This window comes from Podarcis liolepis (assembly GCF_965112155.1).
Source record: "Podarcis liolepis genome assembly, chromosome: 2".
Classification (NCBI taxonomy): domain Eukaryota; kingdom Metazoa; phylum Chordata; class Lepidosauria; order Squamata; family Lacertidae; genus Podarcis; species Podarcis liolepis.
This window is the reverse complement of record NC_139555.1, coordinates 524,644-549,965: the sequence shown is the minus strand read 5'-3', so window position 1 is coordinate 549,965 and position 25,322 is coordinate 524,644. Positions and strand designations below refer to the sequence as shown.

At 45.7% G+C, this 25,322-nt stretch overlaps 1 protein-coding gene across 3 annotated transcripts in view; it reads right to left on the bottom strand.

The window, feature by feature from the left end:
• Nucleotides 1-25,322, bottom strand: part of GMIP (GEM interacting protein) — a 109,500-nt gene that overhangs the window by 6,689 nt on the left and 77,489 nt on the right. For all 3 annotated transcript variants that reach the window (XM_083486273.1, XM_083486274.1, XM_083486275.1), the window contains 9 exons: nucleotides 23,490-23,617; nucleotides 21,739-21,825; nucleotides 19,222-19,314; nucleotides 18,234-18,394; nucleotides 17,155-17,343; nucleotides 16,184-16,321; nucleotides 13,636-13,832; nucleotides 11,856-12,144; nucleotides 9,342-9,453 (listed from right to left, as the gene is read on the bottom strand). In XM_083486273.1, coding sequence (XP_083342399.1) covers nucleotides 9,342-9,453; nucleotides 11,856-12,144; nucleotides 13,636-13,832; nucleotides 16,184-16,321; nucleotides 17,155-17,343; nucleotides 18,234-18,394; nucleotides 19,222-19,314; nucleotides 21,739-21,825; nucleotides 23,490-23,617 — 1,394 coding nt within the window. The remainder of the gene's footprint in view (nucleotides 1-9,341; nucleotides 9,454-11,855; nucleotides 12,145-13,635; nucleotides 13,833-16,183; nucleotides 16,322-17,154; nucleotides 17,344-18,233; nucleotides 18,395-19,221; nucleotides 19,315-21,738; nucleotides 21,826-23,489; nucleotides 23,618-25,322) is intronic.

The window sequence follows — 25,322 nt, the reverse complement described above, 5'->3', positions numbered from 1 at the left end:
TTTTTTTAAGAAACTGGAACAAATATTGCTAGAGTGTAACAAGACGATATTATTGGGAGATTTTAATGGAGTGCCAGCACCAGAAATAGACAGACAATCAGAAAAGAAAAATGTAACCAAGGGAAACTGCCAAGATCCTTTAATAACCTGGAGGAAAATTTAGATTTAATAGACATCTGGAGATACAAACACCCAATAGAGAAGCAATTCACCTTCTTTTCAGAACCACATAAGAGTTGGGGCAGAATTGATCAAATCTGGGTCTCAAGAGAACTAACATTAAGAACTCTGAAATGTGAAATCCAACCTAGAACTCTCTCTGATCATAATTCGATAGTTTTTGAAATAAAAGGTGTATCACAGGGCGGGTTCAGGTGGAGAATGAATGAATATCTACTGGAGAGTGAAGAAGTTATTGAAAAGGCCAAAGTCACCTTAAAAGACTATTTCAGTTTGAATCTTAATAAAGAAACAAGCATAGATGTAGTCTGGGATGCCAGCAAGGCGGTCCTAAGAGGTTTTCTCATCCAGCAAAACAGTTATAAGAGGAAAGTAAGAGAACAAAAGAAAGAGGAAATCTTCAGTCAGTTAGGAGAATGTGAGAAAAAATTAACAACAAATCCGAAAGACGAACAAAACATACAAATAATAAAAATATTACAAACACAGTATTCAATGCCAACAAGTCAAGAAGTTGAATGGAAAATTAAGTCAATGAAACAAAAATACTTCAAATCAGCTAACAAAACAGGTAAATTATTAGCTTGGCAATTGCGAAGAAGGCAAAAACATAGAATCATAGAATCATAGAGTTGGAAGAGACCACAAGGGCCATCGAGTCCAACCCCCTGCCAAGCAGGAAACACCTGCTTGCCAGGAAACTGACAAGCAGAGCAACAGGCGAAGGAGAGGCTCTCCGATTCTGCAGGGGAAGGTACAAGCACTAGGGGGAGACGCAGCTTGATGGAGGGGGAAGGAAATCAGCGTAACACCAAGGATCCAGGAGAGCAAATGGGAGAAGAGGTGGAAGGGCTCCGGGATTCTTCCTTGGAAGTCAGTGAGGAGAGCCCTGGTCCTCCACTACCCACGCCCTCCTTGCGCAGGAGACTCCCGCGCAATGAGAGGTGGAGACGATTGGGAGTCAAACAACTCTTATGCTGGCAACGGTTTAAGAAACGCCCAGACAGATTCTGCGAGCGACTGAGGCAGCCACGCTGAGATGGGCTGTGCAGTCAGGACGGTTTAACCCAGGCAGCCAAGCTCCAAAAGGGGACAGTTTACGCACGAGTAACTCCAAACCACTACAGCAATCTGTCTGTCTCCGAAAGTTGCTCGTGCGCAACAAGTAGGCGGCATCATGAGTAAGACTGGAGAAGTCAGAGCCACGGAGGGGGCTGCTGGAGGACAATCGCTGGAGAAACCGCGACTTGGAACAGCACATAGCCCTCTTGACAGCGAGGCTGGACGAACGACGGTCTCAGGATGCCCAGGGGAGGCCCACCCCCATAGCAAGGAAGGTACCGGGACTGGTGCATAAGTTTGGGGGGAGACCTCAAGATTATGGGGCATTTAGAACAGAAATAGAATACGCCTTGAAACTGCAACATAGCGATTTTGAAGATGACGCAGCGCGGGTTGCCTATATTGTGGGGCACCTGCAGGATGGGGCTAGAGAGTGGATCAGGCCCCTTATGGCGACGCAAAATACTGCCATGCAGGACCTGGGGAAATTTTTCCAGGCGATGGACGCAATGTTTTCCAGTGATGTGCAACAAAGTGTGACAAAACGGGAATGATGAACTGTAAACAGGGAGACCAGTCAGTTAGAGACTACTGGTCACGTTTTGCAATGATAGTTCACCGTCTCGGGTGGCAGCTGGACTCTGAACCCATACAAATGTTGTTTGAGGAGGGGTTGTCACCAACGGTCAAGGATGAGCTTTCGCGCGCACCCCGCCCACAGTCCATGGACCAGCTGACCAAAGCAGCACTTGCAATTGGTGTACGGCAGGAAGCGCGGGCGCAGGAGAGGCGGGAAAGGAGAGAGCAGCATTGCCATGACTACCGCATTCCTGAAATACCAAGGCAGCCTTCCCCGCCGGAGGAGCCAATGGAAATAGGTGGTGCGCGCGCCCAGGAGGTTTCAAACTCCAGCGATGGTCGCAAGAGGGAGGGAAAGGACGTAAAAACGACCAAGAAATGTTTCCTCTGCCAGCGGCCAGGACATTTTGCCAGAGTCTGCCCGCAGAGAAAGGCCTGGCAAGGAATGGTGGGGGCCGTGGGAGGTGAGGAGGAAGAGCAACAGACACAGGAACAGGGAAACGGGAACGCTTGGCTGCCAATCAGCGGGCACAGCAGCCAGGACAGCAACCAGTAAAAGTGCCCAAACCAGATTCCCCAAGGGCAGCGATAGCCATTGAGGTGGTGCTAGAACTTCCGAATGGGCACCCAGTCAAGGTTCAGGGGATGCTGGACTAAGGGAGCTCCTGCAATTTCTTCAGCAGGGACTTTGCATTAGAGCACCAGCTTCACTTGCTACCTTTGGATTTTCCCTTGCAAGTAACCACCATTGATGGGAGGGAGCTTATTGGAGGGGAAGTGACCCACCAGACCCCACCAATGAGAATGAGGGTGTCCAGGCACTCAGAGACGATCGCCTTTCACGTTGCCTCACTAGCGGGGCCCCCAATAATATTAGGAATGAGCTGGCTAGCACAACATGATCCCGTGGTGGCGTGGTATCAGAGGACAGTCAGCTTTGGGTCAGCCTACTGCCTGGAGCACTGCCTAGGAGGGGAAACACCCAGGATGAGTGTCGCCCGAGTGGCAGGAATGGCAGTGGGACAGAAGGGGGAGGTGCCGCCACAATATTCTGATCTGAAGGAGGTCTTCAGTGAGAAGGAGGCAGATAGGCAAAACTATACCGTGTATGACCGAGAACTGCTCGCGATCTACGCTGCCTTTCGTCGTTGGCATCATCTACTGATAGGGGCACAGCACAAGATCCAGGTTTGTACAGATCACAAGAACTTGGAATACTGGAGGACCGCACGAGTGCTCAACCAGAGACAGATTCGCTGGGCGCAGGAATTCTCCAAGTTTTCTTTTGAAATCCAGTATGTGCCCGGAGAGGAACACGTGAGAGCAGATGCTCTCTCGCGGAAGCCAGAGTACTTCGAAGGAGAGGGGCCACCGGAGACACGGCACATCATACCTGAGGACCGATGGGTGTGTGGGGGAACTCTAGTGGGCAAAAGAGAACTGGCAGGGCTTACTAGGAACGATGAATTCGCACGAACTAAAATCAGGGAGCTACGAGATGGGAGAGAGGCACCAGAGGGGTTTGAGGAGAAAGAAGGGTTGTTGTACTATAGAGGGGCCATGTATGTACTGGGGGGAGCTCTAAGAGAAAGGGTACTCAAACAACTCCATGACAACCCCACAGCGGGGCACTTTGAACAGCACAAAACGATGATGTTGGTCACCAGACAGTTCTGGTGGCCACGGGTGAGGGAGGATGTACGGGAATATGTATGAGGGTGCGACCGCTGCCAAAGGGCTAAAGGGGAGCAAACGGTACCAGCAGGTTTACTGGAACCCTTACTCACACCGAGCAAACCCTGGGAGGTGGTGTCCATTGATTTTATGACTGATTTGCCCAAATCACGGGGGAAAACCGCGGTCATGGTAGTAGTCGACTTACTGACCAAAATGTGCCATTTTATAGGCTGCTCACATGCGGTGACGGCCGAAGAGACGGCACGATTGTTTGTAGAGCACATTTTCAGGTTCCATGGCGCCCCCTTGAGGGTTATCTCCGACCGCGGAAAACAATTTACCTCCCGGTTCTGGAGGAAGCTCATGAGCTTGCTGCAAGTAGAGGTGGGGTTCTCGACAGCAAGGCACCCAGAGACCAATGGGCAAGCGGAAAGGGCAAACAGTATACTCCAACAATACTTACGCTGCTACGTCAGCGAGAGGCAGAACGATTGGGTAGAGAAACTAGCGCTGGCTGAATTTGCGTACAATAACGCTGAACACGTGTCCATGGGAATGAGTCCGTTTATGGCCAATTATGGGTGCCATCCCAGAGCCTTCCCGGGGAGTGAGGAGCAAAACTGGAGTGTACCCGCGGCGGAGCAGTTTGTGGAAGAAATGGAAGCCCTACACCAGCAACTTAAGATGAACTTAGAGAGGGCCAAGGCGATTTACAAGAAGCAGGCAGACAAGCACCGCAGGGAAGGGGAAACCATACGGGTGGGGGACTGGGTGTGGCTGTCCACTCAAGGGTTACCTTTTAAGGGAGGGTGTAAGAAGTTGCATCCCCGACGGCTGGGGCCATTTGAGGTAACACAACAGGTAAACCCCGTAGCATTCAAGCTCATGTTGCCCGACAGTATGAAAATACACTCTGTGTTCCACAGGTCCTTGCTCTCACCACACAGGGAGGGGCAGGAATTCCCGGGGCGGGAGGTAGGAGTCATCCCACAACCGAAGGTAGAAGAAAGGGAACACCAGAGCTCAGCCACGGAAATAATTGATTCGAGGTGGCGAGGTCGTCAGGTGGAGTACTTGGTGGCTTGGGAAGGGGAGCCCAGGTCAGAAAACACGTGGGTTCCCGCGGAAGCCGTCGATGACAGGTATATGGTGGAAGTATTCCATCGCTGGTTCCCAGACAAGCCCAAACCCTTAGAGAGGTTCTGGGAGGAACAATTTGGAACCACAGATGACGAAGAGGGTTTCAAGGGGTTTTCAGAATCCGAGGAAGAATCGGACTGGGAGGGTCACCCCGTGGGTGGGAACCAAAGCAGGTGGACAGAGGTTTTCGAATCCACTGAGGAGGGTGACGGTTTCTTCAGGGGTTTCCCCGTCTCGTCGGCCGAGGAAGAGAGAGAACTCGATTGCACAGGTCGAGCGGGGGTTGGGGGGGGTCCTGGAGGGGAGGTGGATGTCAGGAAACTGACATCAGAGCAACAGGCGAAGGAGAGGCTCTCCGATTCTGCAGGGGAAGGTACAAGCACTAGGGGGAGACGCAGCTTGATGGAGGGGGAAGGAAATCAGCGTAACACCAAGGATCCAGGAGAGCAAATGGGAGAAGAGGTGGAAGGGCTCCGGGATTCTTCCTTGGAAGTCAGTGAGGAGAGCCCTGGTCCTCCACTACCCACGCCCTCCTTGCACAGGAGACTCCTGCGCAATGAGAGGTGGAGACGATTGGGAGTCAAACAACTCTTATGCTGGCAACGGTTTAAGAAACGCCCACAGACAGATTCTGCGAGCGACTGAGGCAGCCACGCTGAGATGGGCTGTGCAGTCAGGACGGTTTAACCCAGGCAGCCAAGCTCCAAAAGGGGACAGTTTACGCACGAGTAACTCCAAACCACTACAGTTGTCAAGCCTCTGCTTAAAGACCTCCAAAGTAGGAGACTCCACCACACTCCTTGGCAGCAAATTCCACTGTCGAACAGCTCTTACTGTCAGGAAGTTCTTCCTAATGTTTAGGTGGAATCTTCTTTCTTGTAGTTTGGATCCATTGCTCCGTGTCCGCTTCTCTGGAGCAGCAGAAAACAACCTTTCTCCCTCCTCTATGTGACATCCTTTTATATAATTGAACATGGCTATCATATCACCCCTTAACCTCCTCTTCTCCAGGCTAAACATGCCCAGCTCCCTTAGCCGTTCCTCATAAGGCATCGTTTCCAGGCCTTTGACCATTTTGGTTGCCCTCCTCTGGACACGTTCCAGTTTGTCAGTGTCCTTCTTGAATTGTGGTGCCCAGAACTGGACACAGTACTCCAGGTGAGGTCTGACCAGAGCAGAATACAGAGCAGAATACAGAATGAAATACCTGCAGCGCTGATTTTCATCGATGCTGAGAAGGCATTCGATAATGTTTCATGGCAGTTCCTACTAAAAAGCATGGAGAAAGCAGGCCTAGAGGGCGAATTCATGGAAGGAATAAAAGCGATTTATTCGAACCAATCTGCTAAATTGATTATAAACAACAATTTAATAAATTCATTCAAAATTGAAAAAGGAACAAGACAGGGGTGCCCTCTATCCCCGCTTTTATTCATTATGGTATTGGAGGTAATCATGAACAAAAAAAGAGTAACACCAGAGATTCAAGGGATCAAAGTAGGAACGAAAGAATACAAACTAAAAGCGTACACAGATGATTTGATTTTATCCTGAGAAGAGCCGCAAAAAAGTGTTAGTAAGGCTTTGGAAATACTAGAAGAGTATGGTAAACTATCTGGTTTTAAGTTAAATAAATTAAAGACAAAAATGTTGTCCAAAAATTTGGGAAAAGATGAAGGAGAAAAATTAGAGATACAGAATGGAATCAAGGTGGTTAAAAAAATAAAGTATTTGGGAATTTGGCTAACTACAAAAAACATAAACTTAATTCAGGACAATTATTTTACAACATGGAAGGAAATTAAAAAAGATCTAGATACGTGGAACAGAGTAAAACTTTCGTGGTCGGGAAGGATGGCGGCAATAAAAATGAACATACTCCCAAAAATGTTATTTTTATTCCAAAACATTCCAGTGATTAGAGGTTCCACAATGTTTAAAGATTGGCAAAAAAACTCTTTCGAAATTTATATGGCAAGGGAAAAGACCGAGAATTAGATTCAAATTACTCACAGATCGGAAAGAAAGAGGGAGATTCTCAGTGCCAAACCTGAAATTATATTTCGAAGCCTCCTGCCTTTGCTGGATCAAAGATTGGATTAATATGGAAAACACTGACCTGCTAGACCTAGAAGGCTTCAACAACAGATTCGGTTGGCATGCCTATTTGTGGCTAAATAAAGAAAAGGTACATAAAGGTTTTTCAAACCATATTATCAGAGGGCCACTATATGAAGTTTGGGAGAAAAATAAAAAACTTTTGGAATGGAAAACACCCTGGTGGCTATCACCAATTGACATCCTAACAACGAAAAAAGCAAACACGGAAGGAGAAAGGCTGACTTATGAAGACCTACTGATAAGATCAGAAAGCGGCTGGAAATTGAGAACATATGAGGAGTTGAAAGATAAATTAACAGGCTGGCTGCAATTTCATCAAATAAATGCAGTATGGAAGGAAGATAAAAAAGTAGGGATAAATGAGAAAAAAATCTAAATTTCAGAAATAATTGAAGGTAAAACCAAGTTATTATCTAAAATGTATAACATATTATTAGAATGGGACACTAAAGATGAAGAAATAAAGGAGGTCATGACAAAATGGGCAATGGACTTGGGATACAATATAGAATATGATAAGTGGTTGAAATTATGGAGCAGTGTAATGAAATTCACAGCATGCGTTACGCTTAGAGAAAATTTGGAAAAAATGATGTATAGGTCATCACACCGGCAAAACTAGGGAAAATGTACAAAACAGGAAATAAGGCTTGCTGGAAGTGTAAAATCAAAGAAGGCAATTTCTACCATATGTGGTGGACCTGCGAAGAAATGAAGAAGTTCTGGGAACTTGTTTATAATGAGTTAAAAAAAATATTTAAATACACTCCCTAAAAGACCAGAAGCCTTCTTACTAGGAATAATTGGGGATGAAATTAAAAAAGAAGATAAGACACTATTCCAATACGCAACAGTAGCGGCTAGAATATTAATAGCACAAAATTGGAAAAGCCCAAACACCCCAACTATCAGAGATTGGCAAACAAAATTATTTGAATATGTTGAACTAGCAAAAATGACGCAAAAAAATAGAAACCAAAAAAATACAAAGTTTATTAGTGACTGGAATAAATTTATGGTATACATTGAAGGAAACTATAGAAACTTAAAAACTACAGCAGGTTTGATATAAATCTTATGATGCGCAAACCATTAACAATTAAAGCTGCAGAAAAAAGAAAGAAGTTTTATTCAGAAGCCCGAAATCGGGAGGGAAGGAGGTCAATAGGTATGTAGAGAAAAGATTTAAAGATTTAAAGATATAAAGATTTAAGGAAGAAGACAAAGAATTGTAATGGAAACTGATGCTATTTTTGTGTTATGTATGGATATTTCTTTTGAAATTGTTGATTTGTTTTTTCTTTTGGTTATTTAAGTGAAATTCAATAAAAAAAATTAAAAAATATGTCCCAAAGCAATGCTTATTAAAAGTTAATGACGAGGAAATCTCCTCTTTGATCACTTCCTTTGTTGGGCTTCCCAAGCACGGGAGTTGAGGTGGAGAGACCCTGGGAGGAAAATGGTGGTTTTAATCCATGGCAGAGATTTAAATAAAGCAGGAATGATGGGACAAGGAGTTGTTGTTTTTTAAAAAAACAAAATAAAACCTAGTTTTATGATGGAAAAATAGCAGAGATGGATGCAACACAGAAACTAACACAACAGAGCCTTTCTAAACTTCCTTCTTGCTGTACTCAAACCTTGTTTTAAACTGCCGCCCCCCCCCCGCAGTGTCACTTCTGCCTGCTCTATTCAAACCTCTGCCATTATTTAAAATCACCAGTGTTCCTCCATCCCTGCTTTATTGAAACCTCTGCCATTGTTTAAAACAACCACTTTTTTCCTCTCTGTGTGACTTTACAGCCCTGTTTCACTCATTTCTCTGCCATTGTTTAAAACTGCAATTTTCCTCTCAGTGTCTCTTTATCTCCCTTTACTCAAAACTTCTGTCATTGTTTAGAACAGCCCCTTCCCCCTGCTTTCGGTGTATCTCCCTGTATCTCCAGTACTCAAACTTCTCCCTTTCCAATTCCTTAGCTGCCTCATGTGAGAGATATAAAATATGCAAGCTCTAAAATACTCCATAGTACTTTCATACAATGTTTTGACAATGAAGGTCTTTAGTCAAACCTCTGCTGTGGTTTAAAATCACCATTTTTCTTTCAGCTCTCTCTATTTCTGCTTTACTCAAATGTCTGCCATTTCTTTAACCACTTCCCCCCTCTCACTGTCTCTCCCTTCCTACTCCTATGCCATGACCTCTGCTGTTGCGCAACCTGCCTTCACTTTTGCACCCCCACAGCACCATGACTTCACGCCAAACCAGGAATGATGTCGCAATACAAATCCTCCTATGGGGGGGGGTCATACCTTTCTTATTATATCGAGATATATCATTTGGGTTTGGCCATTCTAATACTAGAGCAGGCAAAATTTAGAATGCAGTGGCTTCTCGAAATGTTGCTATAGAAATATTATCTAGAGAGACAGGGTGTCTGGAAGTTATGAGGGAGACATTGTGGATCTTAATGGTTTGGAGGAAGTGTGGGGCACTGTTGAACCTGAAGAATACAATATTCTTTCCCCAAAATAGGAACCAATATTCTTTAAATGCCTGATCAGGATCTAGGAAAGAACTTTACCTATAGTTTCCCCACTTTCAGGAAAGTGGGTTTGCTCCATACACTGCTTCTGCTTGGCAGGATCCACAGCAGTGCTATTGTCTTCATCCAGATACGGCTTAGAGGAGGACTTCTGTTGGACGGAAAAGCCATGTTTGTGAATCTGTGTATTGCACTCCCCATATAGCCACACCTGTATGAAGGTGTGGCTGCTGCAAGAAAAGCAAACTTGCAAAAGGACTTTCAAAAAGTTAGAATCAGAGTCAGAGGGAAAGAATCCCATTACTGTGTGTGTATATAATCATTCAATTACAGAATTTCATTTAAAAGTTTTAAATTCAAGTGCCACATTTTTTAAAAAAATGTGTGGGGGGGAGTATTTTCATTATTTTATAAATATTTTTGTTTCAGAATCTTCCCTGTTGAAACATCCATTTTGCTCACATTTTGTTTTCAGAATTTGAAACTGGTCACTGCCATTTGTCGTATTATGTGCTTTTGAAATGTCAAAAAATGGATCTATTCTGATAAAGTGGAAATGTTGGCAAAATTTCGCTCCCCCCACCCCCATACACTGCTTGGCAATTTATTTTTTAAAATTGAGATCCTTGTAAAATGTAGAACATTGGTGTCTCCATCGCAGTTTGCACCACAGAGGCCAACCACATGCAGACTGACAAGCTCAGAAGAAAAGATGGAGGCAACAGAATATGAGAAATGAGGGATCCTTGTATGCCCAGTAATCCTAAGGCCTGTCAATCATATTGGCAGTAGTCTTAGAACCAAGGTATGTGCTGAGCAGAAGCACATGGGTTGTACTGCGTCGAACTACAGATCAGGGGCTGCATTTTGAATTTTCTCCCATAAAACACTGCTTGCATATATAAAGCTTAGGAGAAGAGTTCTAGGCCAATTTTTCCCTTGACATGTTAGGTTTTCATGTGCAAAAGGTCATGCATATGTGACTCAAACATGCAATTCCTTTACCTGTAGCAAAAAGGGGTTCAGTCCAAAACAAAACCATCATGTGATTCTTCCACAGCTCAGCTCTTATAGTAAATTCAGAAATGTTCCACATTACCTAGTACCATCAACCTTGACTAGTAACAGCTTGATATGTCTCAAAAAATAAAAAATAAAATAAAAATCACCTGAGATCCTTTAGCTATAGAAACCAATGGTAGCTGTCAGTGAGGTGCCCTGGCTCTCCCGGCTTCCAAGCACCGTATGCCGCATGCACTTATGGAAGGAGCTTGGCCCTGGGCAATACAGTGGAGCCAGTCCATTGCTCTTGCCTTTCTGTGCCTGCACAGTGCTGAGCTCCCTGGGCCTCAGCTGCCTCCCTCCAGGAAGCTGGGAGAGCAGCAGCATCTCAGCCCACCAACAGCGACTGGATACCAAGGACGGAATATGTGGCCACATGTAGGGAAGGCATTTGTACTATAACCTGGCTATTTTCACCCCTGTCCTGACCTTAGCAGCTACAGGACAACAACATGGTATGATCATTTTTCTCCTGACCTGGATACAGTCATGTTGTCCCACCAATGTCAAATACTCCTTTTATACATGATGATTTCTATATTGAATCTGGCATCCTGTGTTTTTGCAATTACCATATTTTTCCATGTATAAGACAATGTTTTTGGCTAATTTTTAAAGTCATAAATTGGGGTTTGGTTTATACAGAGATGGGGGACGCGGGTGGCGCTGTGGGTAAAACCTCAGTGCCTAGGACTTGCCGATCGCATGGTCGGCAGTTCGAATCCCCATGGCGGGGTGAGCTCCCGTCTTTCGGTCCCAGCTCCTGTCCACCTAGCAGCTCAAAAGCACCCCTAAGTGCAAGTAGATAAATAGGTACAGCTTTATAGCGGGAAGGTAAACGGTGTTTCCGTGTGCTGCGCTGGTGCTGGCTCACCAGAGCAGCTTCGTCACGCTGGCCACGTGACCCGGAAGTGTCTTCAGACAGCGCTGGCCCCTGGCCTCTTAAGCGAGATGGGCGCACAACCCTAGAGTTGGACACGACTGGCCCGTACGGGCAGGGGTACCTTTACCTTATACAGAGATGGTGAATGCACAGGAGTTTTAAGAAACACTACTTACCTTCCTGCGGCTGCCATGAAAAAGCTGCCAGAACCAGTTCTGCTAGCCATTACAGGCTGATTGCCGGGAGGATCTTTAAATTTTCTAGCAAAGGTCTTGGTTGGATTGTGTGTTTGGCGGGGGGACTGGGGGTTACACTTTGCCCACTTGGCCAAAAAAAGCTCAACAACCTTCTGCTGCCACCAATCATCCAGATTTTCACTTCTAGAGATATGGCAACCCTAAAATATAGATTTCTTAATTTTGGGTTCAAAAAATAGGGGTCGTCTTCTACATGGGAGCATCTTATACACAGAAAAATACGGTACTTCCCCTATTCTTAGCACCACCATTTTGAGGGGTGCCCATGGAAGTATATCTGTAGAGGCAATGTGGGAAGGAGTAGGGAAATGAAGGGAAGCATGTGCTTGGGAATACCGCCCCCACTCCTACCTCAGAAGGCGCATCACCATCTCTTTCGCTGCTTGAAAGAGCTTCATTGGTAATTGCTTCTTTCAAAGAGTTTTCACGTTCACAAAGCACAGATGGAGGCAGGTCATCCATCCCAAAAATCCTTTCGTAGTTGAGGATGAGAAACTCAATCAGCTGGGACTGGTACCCTGAGTCCACGAGGCACGACATGGAAACTTCATTGCTCAAGGGAGGGTGGATTAGTGTGGGCCCAAATATGATCCCCAGGTTGTTGGGAGACATCTTGTTATCCTCATATCTCTCAGCCACTCTTGAGGGGGGAGGAGAGAGAATGAATCATCAAAGGTCTGAACCTAAACATTTTCCAGAAATGGGAGACATTTGAGGTGCTTAGGCTACATTTTCAGTAAGGTAGGTAGTCATTTTCATTTTGTGGCTTTGTGGATTCAGGGCTTCTCCACTTCATTCTAAAAAGCATCTTCATGGTTGGCATGCATGGGATGGGTCCTTCATCACTGGTGCCATTCAATAGGGGCTGTGACATTTAGGCAACTGCAGTCCACATGGTACAGCAATGATGATAATGTCACATAAGGGATCACATTTTCCCAGCAGTATAATATTGCTGCTTGAGTACTGGAAAAATACAATACCCCTTCAGGAGTGCTACCTTGAGGGAAGAGCCTAGACCCTACATAAAACATGAATAACCATTATAGCTTTATACTATTGGTGCAAAAGTAGTTGTGCTAACCTATCACCTGAGGTTCCCCTCACCTTGCAAGGATTTACTCTGGAGTTACCCTCTTCTCTTTTTTCATTAGTTGCAGAACTTTAGCAAGATGGAGAGGTTTTTGTATGAGGTTTGGGGCTGACTGGGTCTCACGTGAATGGACTAAGTGGTCTGAATCCTATTCCATGACTGATCTTCTTATAGAGCAACCCCGGGGAAGCTTCTGAGGAACTTCAAGGATCACTGGATTCAGGTTGACCACCATTTCCCTAGAAGAAGATGCCACTAAGGTTGTGTGACATATGTTTGCATCAATGCGCAGCTCTGCCCTTAAGGAAGATGCAAACAGGTTTTTGTGGCTTGTGGACGCTATTCTCAATTTTTGAATTCTTGATCAGACACCATTTTAAAAGCATCTGGGGATGGAAAACATAAATCTCATACAGCACTATAGCTTCGGGGGTGGGGGCTAGCTAGGTTTTTTGCCCTGGGTGAAGCCTCCAGAGGGGCGCCATTGAGGCTCCCAGTCTACGTGTGTGTGAACATAAATGCACATGGGGTGTCAAACTGGGTCTGACTTGCGTGAAATAAAGCCTAGCTTTGCCCCTGGTTTTATATGTTCTACTGGTAGCCTGAGCCCTTGGGAGAAAGCAGGACACCCAAGTATCATGCAGATAAACACAGGCAGTGGCGCAGGGAGCCCCAGTGAGACCTGGGGTGGGTGGGCGCACACTGCTTCATAGGGCTCTGGGCTTTCTAGGTATGAGTGGCTTTGTGTTTGCCCTGCAGCTTTCCCCTGCAAAACACTCTTTATTGCTGAATTGGAACAAATGGCAATCTGCAGAAAACCCAGTTGCCATTTGGTCCATTTCAGAAGGAAACAGCAGGTTTTCCCAGGGGAAAGTGGCAGGGCAAACAGAGGTGTGGACCAATGGATCTGTATTGAAACTGGATACTTAACTCTTAAGGATATTTATACCGCACTTTAGAGCTTTACAAAGAGCATCCAAAGCGGCTCTTATTCCTACAAGAAAAGAGCTCAGGAGTCACTGCTGGTCTCCCTGTTACCTGTAGAGGTGAGCAATGAGGTGCCGTAATGTGTTATAATTTGTTGGTAGCAGTTTGCGCAGTAAATCCTTTGTACTCTTGATGGGATCTGCCAAGGTCTTGGCATCAGCCCCTGTTCTGTATTCCATTCTCTGCACGCTCCTGGAGAGAGCCATGAAATCATCATACAGCTCGTACGGGAGCACAGGACTGGAAAGCTGTAAGAAGAAGGGAGGAGAAGATTCAGAAAACCCCCCCTTTACATGCGACTGCAAACGTTTTCAGAGAAATGAGCGAACCACTTCCAGCAGAAGGTAAAGGTAAAAGCTCTTGTTTTCAAATATACCTTCCTTTTATTTTAATTGTATTGTTTTATTGTGTCATCGTTTGCTTTCCTGGGCTCCTTTGGAAGAGCGAGATAGAAAATAATTAATTGAGCATCACAATCTTGTAAAGAATGCTGGTCTCCCAGGAGAAGAGCCTTCCTCCCTCAGCCACAGATCTACCATAGCATCTGGAGAGCCTACAGCTGCTTTCGACAGTACAAAGTACAATGGAAAATTGAGAGCAGAGCAGATGCAACAGAACCATGGGCAGTCATGGGATGCCCTAACTACTCCAGGCAGGGGTCACCGACATTTGGGGGGGCCATTTGAAAATTGTTTTGGTCACCATAAACCCACACCCACATGCACAAACACTTCAACCAAACCCTAGAGATGGGAAGGGACATTGATTCAGTTTGCATTTAAAGAAGAAGATACCTAATTCACACACTGTGAAAAAATGCAGGTTCTGGAACAGAGCCATGCTTCAAAATTCACACTTTTCTGTAATTAGCAGCACAGTTCTCCAGCCCAGCAATGTGCACAAAAATACATATAGTTGAGAAAAATGTGCACAAAACTGCCTATATTAGAGAAAATCACATGCAAAAATGCATTATATTAGAGGAACCAGCACAGCTCTGGGGGGAAATGTGCATAGTAGAAGTAAGATGGTATACAAGCACATGCATATGAGAAGTTTGCCCTAAAACACTTATGATTTTTATGAGGACTTTAAATTTTTTTTGAAAATTGCAAAGAAATGTGGACTTGTGGAGAACTGAATGTTGGAAAAATGTGAAACCGAAATTGCCCATTTTGCCCATTTCTACTAAGCACATACCACAACCTATTCTACTGGCCACAACAGAATGCTTCTTTCGAGCCTAATTTCAGTGAAAGCTGAGGATCCTGGTGACCCCTGAATTAAGGGTTACTGTGCACATACGCAATAAATAAAAATACATAATAAAACTAGTTAGAAATATCAGGGAACAGAAGGAGCAGAATAACTACAGATTGGGGCACGTGCTGTGCAACTCATGAGCAAGCAAGAAGGAGCAGCAATGCCACAATAAACAAGACTAATGTAGAGTGTCTAGGACTTGCCGATCAGAAGGTCGGCGGTTCGAATCCCTGTGATGGGGTGAGCTCCCGTTGCTCGGTCCCTGCCCCTGCCAACCTAGCAGTTTGAAAGCACGTCAAAGTGCAAGTATATAAATAGGTACTGCTCCGGCGGGAAGGTAAACGGCGTTTCCGTGTGCTGCTCTGGTTCGCCAGAAGCGGCTTAGTCATGCTGGCCACATAATCCAGAAGCTGTACGCCGGCTCCCTTGGCCAATAAAGCGAGATGAACGCCGCAACCCCAGAGTCAGCCACGACTGGACCTAATGGTCAGGGGTCCCTTTACCTTTAACGTAGAGTGTGTGGGAGTTTTGTAGTCAAACCTAACAATGCATACCTGTGCTAGTTAGTATGTGAAGGGGTTAAGGACTACAGAGTTCAAAATTACTAGAGTAGACTCTGTGATGTCACATCCCCTTTCCTCCAAGGAGGGAGGAACTAAAGGTTTCATATTCCTTGCCCTCTCCCTTTAAACCATGTAAGTTGAGCAGATGTCTGAGCCTGGGACTTCAGACTCAGTCCACATGTTTGAGAATCACTTCTGCATTTTTGTAAGCAAGAATACCTTACTTGTGTTGTTTCTGCTGTAGCATTGAACAACGCATGAGTGAGACCGGTGATTACTGAAATAAAGCATTTAAACTTACTAAAGGTTGTGGTCTATTAAGCTCAAGAGGGGCCGAGGCAGGGGAGAACTGAAAGCACTCATATTGGGACATTTAAAAGTCTAACGACCTATATTTCCCATGCTTTGTAAACGCAGTCTAGCTCTGTGTTTTAAACTCTGCTGGGGGCTGCTTTGGCTGAAGTCAAGCCCCACACCCTATTTCTGAATTCATGCAGTCAGCTGTTTTTCTTTGTAGTTCCCCACACATCTGGGACTTCAGGATTTATTGGTATTCACCAGTTATTTCCCAACAAACTGAACCCAGTTGCATGTTTATTTTTTTATATTACATTTGTTTCCACCTTTAGATAAAATAGCACACGCACCCGAAAAGGGTTGGGGATGTGTAGCTTGATGAGTTCCCAGAGTCTGCTAAAGACATAAACTTTGGGAAACCACTCTCAGGTTTAGAGAAAGGAAATTCTAAGGGTGTCTCCCCCTCCATTTCTTACCTCCTTAAGAAAATGTTTAAGGACTCCAGTGATGTCATGGGGTGAATGATCCGAGAGCTCCACCAGCCTCCAGCCACTCTCAAAGGCCTGACACAGCCTCTCCACCCGTGATTTGGCTCCACTGATGCGGTAAATGCCCTGCGTCAAGGACAAAAAAGAGACTGGGCCTGAGACCACCACACATGATGTATGTGTCAGAAAGGGACCTGGGATTTCCCTCTGACTCAGCAGGGAGGCAGAAGTGTGTGTGCACGAGACTGGACTGCTAGCACATGAAACTGGGAAATCCACATGGACTGAAACTCTGAGGCAGCTCTTGAAGGCCATAAGCAGACGCCTTAGCTCACCAGGAAGTTAGGGCTACCGCGCAGAGTGAAAGAAAGAGTCTAGGGATGCCTCACAACTCTCTGACCCCCCCCCCCCGCTGTTTCCACCCCCCACTTTCTGCACCTTCCCTGAACTGCTGCAATACAGACACGCAAAGAAGCAGGCAACCTGTCTTTTCTTCATAGGTAAGCACCTAGATCCTGCCCCAGCACAGTCTGCTCCTCATTAGAGGTGAGGCTGTTCATCACCTTAAAAATTCCCAATAACTGGGAACTCCCACCACTGTCTCCTTCTTACTGTGATAGGAGAATGGCGGATATAAAATTCTGCACCAGCAGAAAAGCTCAATTCTTCACCAGAAATCCTGTTCTGGTCCCTGCTTATTTGTGGGATTTCACCAGGCATGACTCACGCATTTCTTTAGGATTAATGTCTAGAAATTTTTTTGCTCTGGTTTGCTGCACTTGCACAGAACTGAGGAATACAAATGAGCCAATCATAGTCTAATAGTTACTCAATTAATTCAGCCTTTATGTTTGGGCAGCAGACATATGTTTATGTCTTTATGTTTTGCTGCCCACTCTGGGTTCTGAGAGGTATGGAGTTTGAGCACTGATGGATTTCTGCATGCAGGGACAAGTTACCTGCACTCCCAGGGCACGCCTTTCTATTTCCGAGGTACACTTTGCCACAATGAATGGCACTTCTTCTGGGAAATCCCGTGACACTTGAAGGAAGTCGATCCCAAAGAGCGATGCCCGTGCCGGCAGTTTCTGGTGACCACAGCTGATGAGGAGGCTCTCCAGGCATTTCTTGTGACAGGTCAGGCAGCACTGCAAATGGCCCAAAGATCCTGTGTTACTCTGGCTGAACTCTTTCCTGGCCCCAAAGGGGCCCCTTGCTAATTTCTCACATCTCAGTACTCTGAGGCAGGTGTAATGCACCAACAGCAGAGGAAAAGCATTTCCATTTGTGCTTCATTCTCTTTTCCAGGTTCCACATCCAGACACAGGGGGAGTCAGAGCACAAACTCCATCTTCTTTTACATGTCTCATTCACAATGGCAATCAAATCTCATTGAAAAACATTCATCAAGTGGAGTTAACTTCACACAAGTGGAGTGTGTGAGGATATGGCGAATGTTCAGGACAGCCTGTCTCAGGGCAAAACACGGAACTAGATTAGTAAATTTACAGCAGCATCCTATTTATGTTCACACGGAAGTAGTGCTAAGTATACATACAGTGGCGGAGGAAACCGCTTGGGCGCCTGGGGCAGCGTGCCCAGGGGCGAGGCAAGGGAGGGGCGCCCTGTGGGGCCTCTGGAGTCTGCCTGCCTCCTCCCACTCAGCCGCCCTGCAGCTGGGGGGGGGGGGAGGCAGCGGGTGGAACTTTTGGGCGTCTCTCTCAGGAAAGACACATGGCTCGGGCGCCCTACAGACCCCGCAGTGAGTGCTGCCTGGCATTTTGTCACCCACCTCAGTGGTGACACCTGGGGTGCACCACACCCCCCGCACCCCACTTCCTCTCCCCTTGTATACATACGATCGCAACCAAAATCCTAATTATTTCCAGACTTAAAAGTCTAAGAATCTGCCTCAGGGCTTTATGCTGTAAGCTGGGGCCCATTTGTGTGCCTCTCCCTTTCCAGTGCCCAAGTGCCAGCCTGCCTGAGATCTGAACCTCTTGTTGTAGCAAAGCAGTTCCCTTTAATGCTCACTGACCTCTTCACATTCTACGCCTTTGACCACCACGTTCTCACATTCTCTGCATTTTGAAGGGCCCCTCAGCTTCCGCAGATGGTGGGTCTGAGCAGCACTGGACAGGCTGATGTTCTTAAAGTGGTAACGGGACAAGCCATTTTCAGAGGCGGCATCAGTGAGATCTGAAAAGAGGGTCAGGCATGTGACTGTTGTCCTCTATTAGACTGCAGACATGGCTTCTAGATTAATAGTTAAACATGCACCTTCTACACAGAGAACAGATAGCAGAGGGTGGGAAGGACTAGAATACACAAAGGAAGGTTTCTTCAAACTCAGGCTCAAAAGGCTCTCAAGTGCCAGGGGGCTGGGAAAGCTGGAGAAGGTAAAGCAGGAACCTCGCCCCTTCTTAACCAGATACATGGAAGTGCAGCAGCACCCTGGGCTGGCCCTCACACGGCGGGTTCACTCACATTTCCACTTGCCTCGTGTCAAGAAAGTGATTCAAATGTGGTTAAATTTCTTGTGGGTTGACTTTCCATTCTGCTTTTTTGCTGTTTATTTCATTGTGATTAGGCCAAGAGACATTACTACCTTGCAATTTGTCCCTCCAATCCTCTTCAGATATTGAGTCCACACAGAAATCCCAGCATCCATAAAGCCCCTTTAATTCTGGCATGGCACAGGAGATCACGTGGTAAAATCGTTCCTGAACAGTACCATTACATGATCAAATTTCCCCCTCCCCTGTATGAAACATATTACCTTTCCTTAGAAAATATGCATCAGAAAAAGGACACGAGCCCTTCATTTCCCCCAAAATGTAGGTTTTCTCCTGGGAGGCGTTTTTGCTTTTATGTGGGAACATTCAACATGCAGTCTTCAGTCTGCAGTCTGAAGCTGTACATGCCCAGAACTGATTAACCTCATGATCTGCCATTTGTCTAGCATTTGCAGTTATAGGACTCTTCCCTCCCTCGTTCATTTCCCCAGTCTGTGGCTTGTTTCTCACCATGGTCATAGGCTTGCATTAAATCTTTGCCTTCACAGTCCTCAGAGGAGGACACAGTGCCTGTGGATGGAGCTTTCAACAACTTCTTGTGGCCTAGACATGAAGAACAGATTAAAAACAGAAAAGGAATCCACTTAAGAGCCAGAAACCAGTTAAATTCAAAGTCACACAGGATTCTGCTTAGGATGCTTCTTCTGTGAAAAAAGAAATTACTTCCTTGAAAAGGAAAGAGTGCTCTACAGTTTTAGGAACTGGGTTCAGTTTAACCTATAGACAGCCTTGTTGAAAATTTTTGTTTCACTGCAATATTAACAATTTGAAGTGGCTTTTTCCCTAATGCTCCAGCTACTTATCTCAAGGTAAATATAGAGATGCTCATGGTAACTGGCTCTAGAACTGGAAAAGTTAATTGGTGGAATTCAGCACTGAGTTACTACAGATGTTCCTTCTGTACAAACATCCCTCTTCTGTTCTGGGGTTCTCCTGCTCTCCCAGAGTGAATTGCGGGGGGGGGGGGCACATGGAGTGAGGAGAGTGGAGGGAAAGCCAGTTGGACAAGCAAAAGCCCTTGTACATCCCACCCAACGAAAATGCCCATCCATTACAGTTCCTGGGTATAGGCTTTCTCCTGGATACAACCAGGAGAGCTTTCTTATCAGCTTCAACATACAGTGGGCGCTCGGGTTGTGAATGTGATCCGTGCGGGATGCACGCTCACAACCTGCAGCGTTCGCAACCCGCAGCGGCGTGTCTGCACATGTGCGGGTTGTGATTTGGCGCTTCTGCGCATGTGCGGCTGCCAAAACCCAGAAGTAACCCATTCCGGTACTTCTGGGTTTTGGCTGGTCCATAACCCAAAAAAACGCAACCTGAAGCGCCTGTAACCTGAGGCATGACCGTACTTCTTTGAGAGAAAGAGTGATGTTGACACTACCAAGCATACCCTGGCAAACTCTCAACGGGACCACTGCAATGCACTGTATGGCGACCCTTGAAGAAAGTTCAGAAACTTTTAGTGGTCCAGATTTGTTTATTTACATTACAGTTTATACCTGGATTTCCCTCTCCATACTAAAGAAGTGCAAAGCCACTAACATCAATTAAAGCAAATTTACACAAATAACCTAGTATTTAATCTTTTATTGTTTGCAACATAAGGAATGTTTTAAACAGAAAATCACAGTGTAGAACTTATGTAAGATGATGATGAAATAGACAATTAGGAATTCCATGGGTGAGATTTGCCTAAGGAGCCCTGTCAGAGGAAGCCCTGAGTCTTCCGCTTCCTCCCCCCACCCCACCCCCAAAGTTGGGTCCCAGCTGGGGTGTCAGGAAAACCCCCAGAACAGTGCATGGAGGAGCGGAGATAGCTTTATCTGGCAAGCTTGCAGGGAGGCATTGTTTGCAAGAGATGACACTGAACTCCACCCCAAGTTTCTGGCAGTGTCTAAGTTCAGAACACAAAAGATATGCAATTCTGTATAGACATCAATTGTGACGTGGGGTGGTATTCAGCTAAGCTTTAATCATAGTAGATTCACTGAAACTAATGAACATGACTAATCTGAGGCCATTAATTACTCTTGAGTAAAATGAAGCTAAATACCATTCATGTTTTCCTGCCTGCTATTTTTACATATATTTTTATAGCTTACGTTTCAAGGATGGAGAGTGTGGGTGCTTAAAGCATTGCCCACCCCCAAAACAGAAAATGCATCACCCCCCCAAAAAAGGACAAAGGAAATGCATAAAATTTGCAGATGCTAATTTATATGTATAGACGCAAATTTAGAAATAATTGCTATAATATAAATAGACTCAGTGCCTTTGCTTTCCCTTCTTAGGGATCTTTATTTGTCAATTGGACTTGGGCTGCATAGACCTTCAAATTGCCCTCTGTAAAGCAGGACATGGGGCCACACTACGAATGGGTTCCCAGTACCTGCGTGCTGCAGGCTTGTATGTCAGTCTCTGCAGGCAACATTTGCAGATCTGTGCTCTCTTTAATATCTTTTCCTTTAGATATGGATACTGCTGACATGAAATTAGAGTATCAATTCAGAATTTTGTTTTAATATTATGGGTATTTTATTTACAGCACACTCTTCCTGCAGACTCCTGGTGGTTTTCCATTCAGGTCCATAGTTACATAGCTGCAGTGAATCTGCGGCATCACTTCCTCCCAGACCATTCATGGGGCCTCCAATTCAGAATGTATTAATGCATTAATTCAATTTTTAAAAGATAATTTAGGGATTGCAAAGGAAGCACAAATTAAATTGCTATTCAGTTTTTTTAAAAGGCATATTTGAAATTCAAAGCCCACTTTTGAAAAACAAATTAAAACCTGGTATTTTAAAGTGATTTGTTTGCCCTTAATAGAAGAGGCACATTGCAAAAAAAAGAATCAAGCATGCAGATTTATATGTGCTGAAAAACAAAGTTATGTGGAAAAACCTGAAGGCCTCGTTTTAATGGATGTTTATTATTTTGCAACATTTCATACTTTCCTCTCACCTGGGCTGGAGGCAGGTGACTCTAAGGACTGGCCCTCAGTACTCCCTCCCAGACTCTCCGTGTCACTGTGGGAGGATTTGCTGCCACCTGGATAACAGATTGAAACAAAAGCTGTGTGCAGCTCATATTTTCACTGTGATGTAGGCAATATGAGAGCACTGTCATCGCCCACAGTTTCAATTCATGCATGCAGCTCAAATGTGTTTTAAGGTTTCATAACCCAGTCAAACTGAACCTGTAAACATCCAATTCCCTTTGCTAATGAAGGAGGATTGGGGCTGGCACCACTGTAACAGACAGGGGTAAATCACTGGGGAAATGTGATGTCTTTACATAGTCAAAGAAATAAGGAGCAGCAGCCAGGAAGACTTGTCTGACTTAAAGGAAGCAGAGAACAGCTGCTGGACAGTTCACAGGTCAGAAGGCATGACGAAAACTGTTCACTTTGGCCAGTGCCTACACTACTCGGGAGAATTCAGTCTGACTTCTACTAGATTGAGGTAATTTCCTTGCAGCAAGCTGCAGCAATCTTATAGAGGAGATGCCCTGTTGCGATTCAGTGGCGAATCTAGTCTCTAGGCAGTTTCTCCAGAGTTAATCACCTTCTGTCTTTCAGGACAGTATGAAGTTACTTTTTCAGCCAAATAATATAATAATATAACAATAGTTTGGGTGGGGGGGAGAGGTGATATGGATAGCTTTCAAATCTTTCATGGAGATAGGAAACAAAAGAAAACAAAAAATAGAATTGTAAAATGTTGGGTGAGGGTGTCTGAGGTAGACATTAGAAATTTTCAGCTGCTGATCCTTGTTCTGTCTCCACCTTATTTCCACTAAGGTCTGAAAGGAGCATCCAAGAAACAGGGCTAAGAAGTGAGGATCCAGGAGACGGAAAAGGAAGTCTGGGGGCTCCCAAAATGACTAGTTAGGACCTGGGACAGGCAGCTGGTGGCCCACAAGCTGGACTCAAGAAGCATTTTTGTGGCCCTGCCGACTCTCAGTCAAAGTATGTTTAAGACACTGATCTCTCAGTTTGACGTGCTAGGAAAATAAGATTTTCAAATGGTAACAAATAGAGATATCCTTCACTTTAAGAATAACCCCCTCTCTCATTTTTTATCTTTTTATGTGTGAAATCATATCTATAAGTTCTGCTAAATCTGAACTTTTATGTCCTCCTTAATATCCAAGCTGTTACTGTTAGAAGACGCCAGAGTTTTAAATGAAGTCTACCAATGCACGGAGAAGAGGGTTTTCCCTGATACTACAAAGTTGCCCCCCACCTCAAACTAGCAATCCCAAGGTAGAGTGACCACCTTGACCCCAGTCACTGAAGGGAGAGCATGGGGTTTGGGCAGCCCTGGTCTGTGCGCCGGGGCGCAGCGGTGGTGCCACCCTGTGAGCACTTGCGGTGCTGCGGATCCCTGGACAGGGCAAGGCCACAGGGAGGCCAGGGCACGCAGGTGCACGGACAGGAGCCCTGGACTGGCTCTGCATGAAAGCAGGCCCAACCTCAGCCCCGCCCCTTCCAGGAAACCTGCTGTGATGCCAAGCTGGCCCCACCACACAGGCTGGTGCTGGGTTCTGGACGGGGTGGTCCTTGAAATGCGTCATTGTCGTTCCTTGGCCCTTCTCTCCACTCCAGCCCTGTGAGAACCATTCACTGATCTAGTTGGGCCATGGCAAGAATTATGGAACAAAACTGAAGGACAATAAAACAGAAAATTGACTTTAATGTAAACATAACTTACTTTGCTCACTGCTTGAGGACGATGGCTTTCCAGAGGCATCTTCTGAGGAGCTGCTGAGGTCAGCTGCAGATGATGAGATACGAGTATTGTGTGAAGCATTCTTTCTTCTGGCATTGGTGGGGGGTGACCTGAGAAAGCAATGCATCTGTCAAGCACTTCAGTTTTCTCAAAGGATGCAAACATTTAATGGTCAGTAAAGAACTTGTTCATGAGTTGATGCGATGGTTCAATGGTTTTGCCACTGCAGGTGGCAGGCTGGTGCATTTGCTGCTCCCATCATGTGTAGGCACACTAGCCTTCATCAAGCAGCTAGCTGGAAGAAGATATTTCTTGTTTTAAAAGGACAGAAGAGCACCTCTACCTGTGGAGATGGTGCTGCACTTCCACCATTCTCCAACAAGCCAGACTATGTGCAGTAAGAAAAAAGATGGAAGATGTACTGGCAAACCATAGGCAGATTGCAAATGGAGGACAGCTTTGTGTGGCCCCTTCTAAGATATCCGTGAACCCTTGTTCCATACTCAGTGCCTGGTGTAGAAGCAGCTCTTGTCTCATAAGTTATTGTCCTGGGCCAGGGCGTAGCTAGCTGCTAGGGTGCCCGGTGCAGCGTGCGCGTCCTGGGGGTGGGGCACGCTGCATGGACCCTCTCCGCTGTCTCCCCCTCAGCTGTAGGAAGAGGCGGTGGGCAGACGCAAGCCCCACGCTGCCGTTTCAGGCAGCGCTGAGCCTGCAGGCGCTCAAGCCACCACGTCATTCCCAGGAGAGACGCGTGGCTCAAACACACTGCAGGCCCTGCGGTAAGTGCCAGCCCCCGTGGTGTGGCACCCAGTGCCAGTCGCGTTTCATTATGTTTGTTGACTGAACTAAAAAGTTTCGTGAGCCCATTTTTTTAAAAAAAGTTTTAACTAATATTTTTGTCATTTTGTCACACAACCCCCCCCCCCCCACTGATGGCACCCGGGGCGGTTCACACACCCCTTCCTCTGCCACTGCCCTGGGCTATGACCACCCTAAATGAAGAAAGGTACCTACACAATCACTAACCATTACAAAAGCATCACCTTCAACAAATGAAATGGATTCTCCTACAACCTGTGCCTACTTTATCAAGCAGTCTTTGACATCACCATTTCCCAGACAGTGGACCACTATGGGCCTCAGTCCACTTTCAGGTAGGTCTCCCTTTCAGCTCAGCGCCTCTTCCCTTGATGTCCCCTTGGGGTTGGATGGGTGCCAGCACCAGTGACTCCCCCCACACTGAGCAAAGGTGGCTGGGAGGGAGAGGAGAGAAGGAAGGTTTCCTTCCTGTGAGAGGAAAAGGCCAGAGGAAGGAGGGCTGAAGGAAATTAGAATAAGAGATTAAAAGTTAATTTTAAAAATAACAACAGCAACAATAACTTGGGAATAAAAATGACATTTATAGGAGGAATAAGTGAACATAATAGAAGCAGGGAGAAGGGATGAAAAACACTAGTAGTTCATCAGAGATAAGAAGTGTGAAAGGAGAAGAAATCACAGAGGGGGTAGGGAAAACATTAAAAAACAAAACTTCTCCACTTAAAACCCCTGTGACTGAGTCACCTTGCCTCCAGGGCTAATATCTGTACTTAGCTTGAGGAAAACTGAAGAATGAAACTCCTTGCCATGATAAAATTGCTTTGGCCAAGAATCTAGCAATTTCTAAAAAGTGCTATCAGCAGAAAATGCTGTCAGCAATTGTCAGCTGATTATGCTGAGCTCTGCCTCCATCTGCCACCACTTTAGGACGCCACGCCCACCTACCCCCCCCCACCAATTTATGATGAGGGACAGCCATCGCTTCCAGCCCTGCCC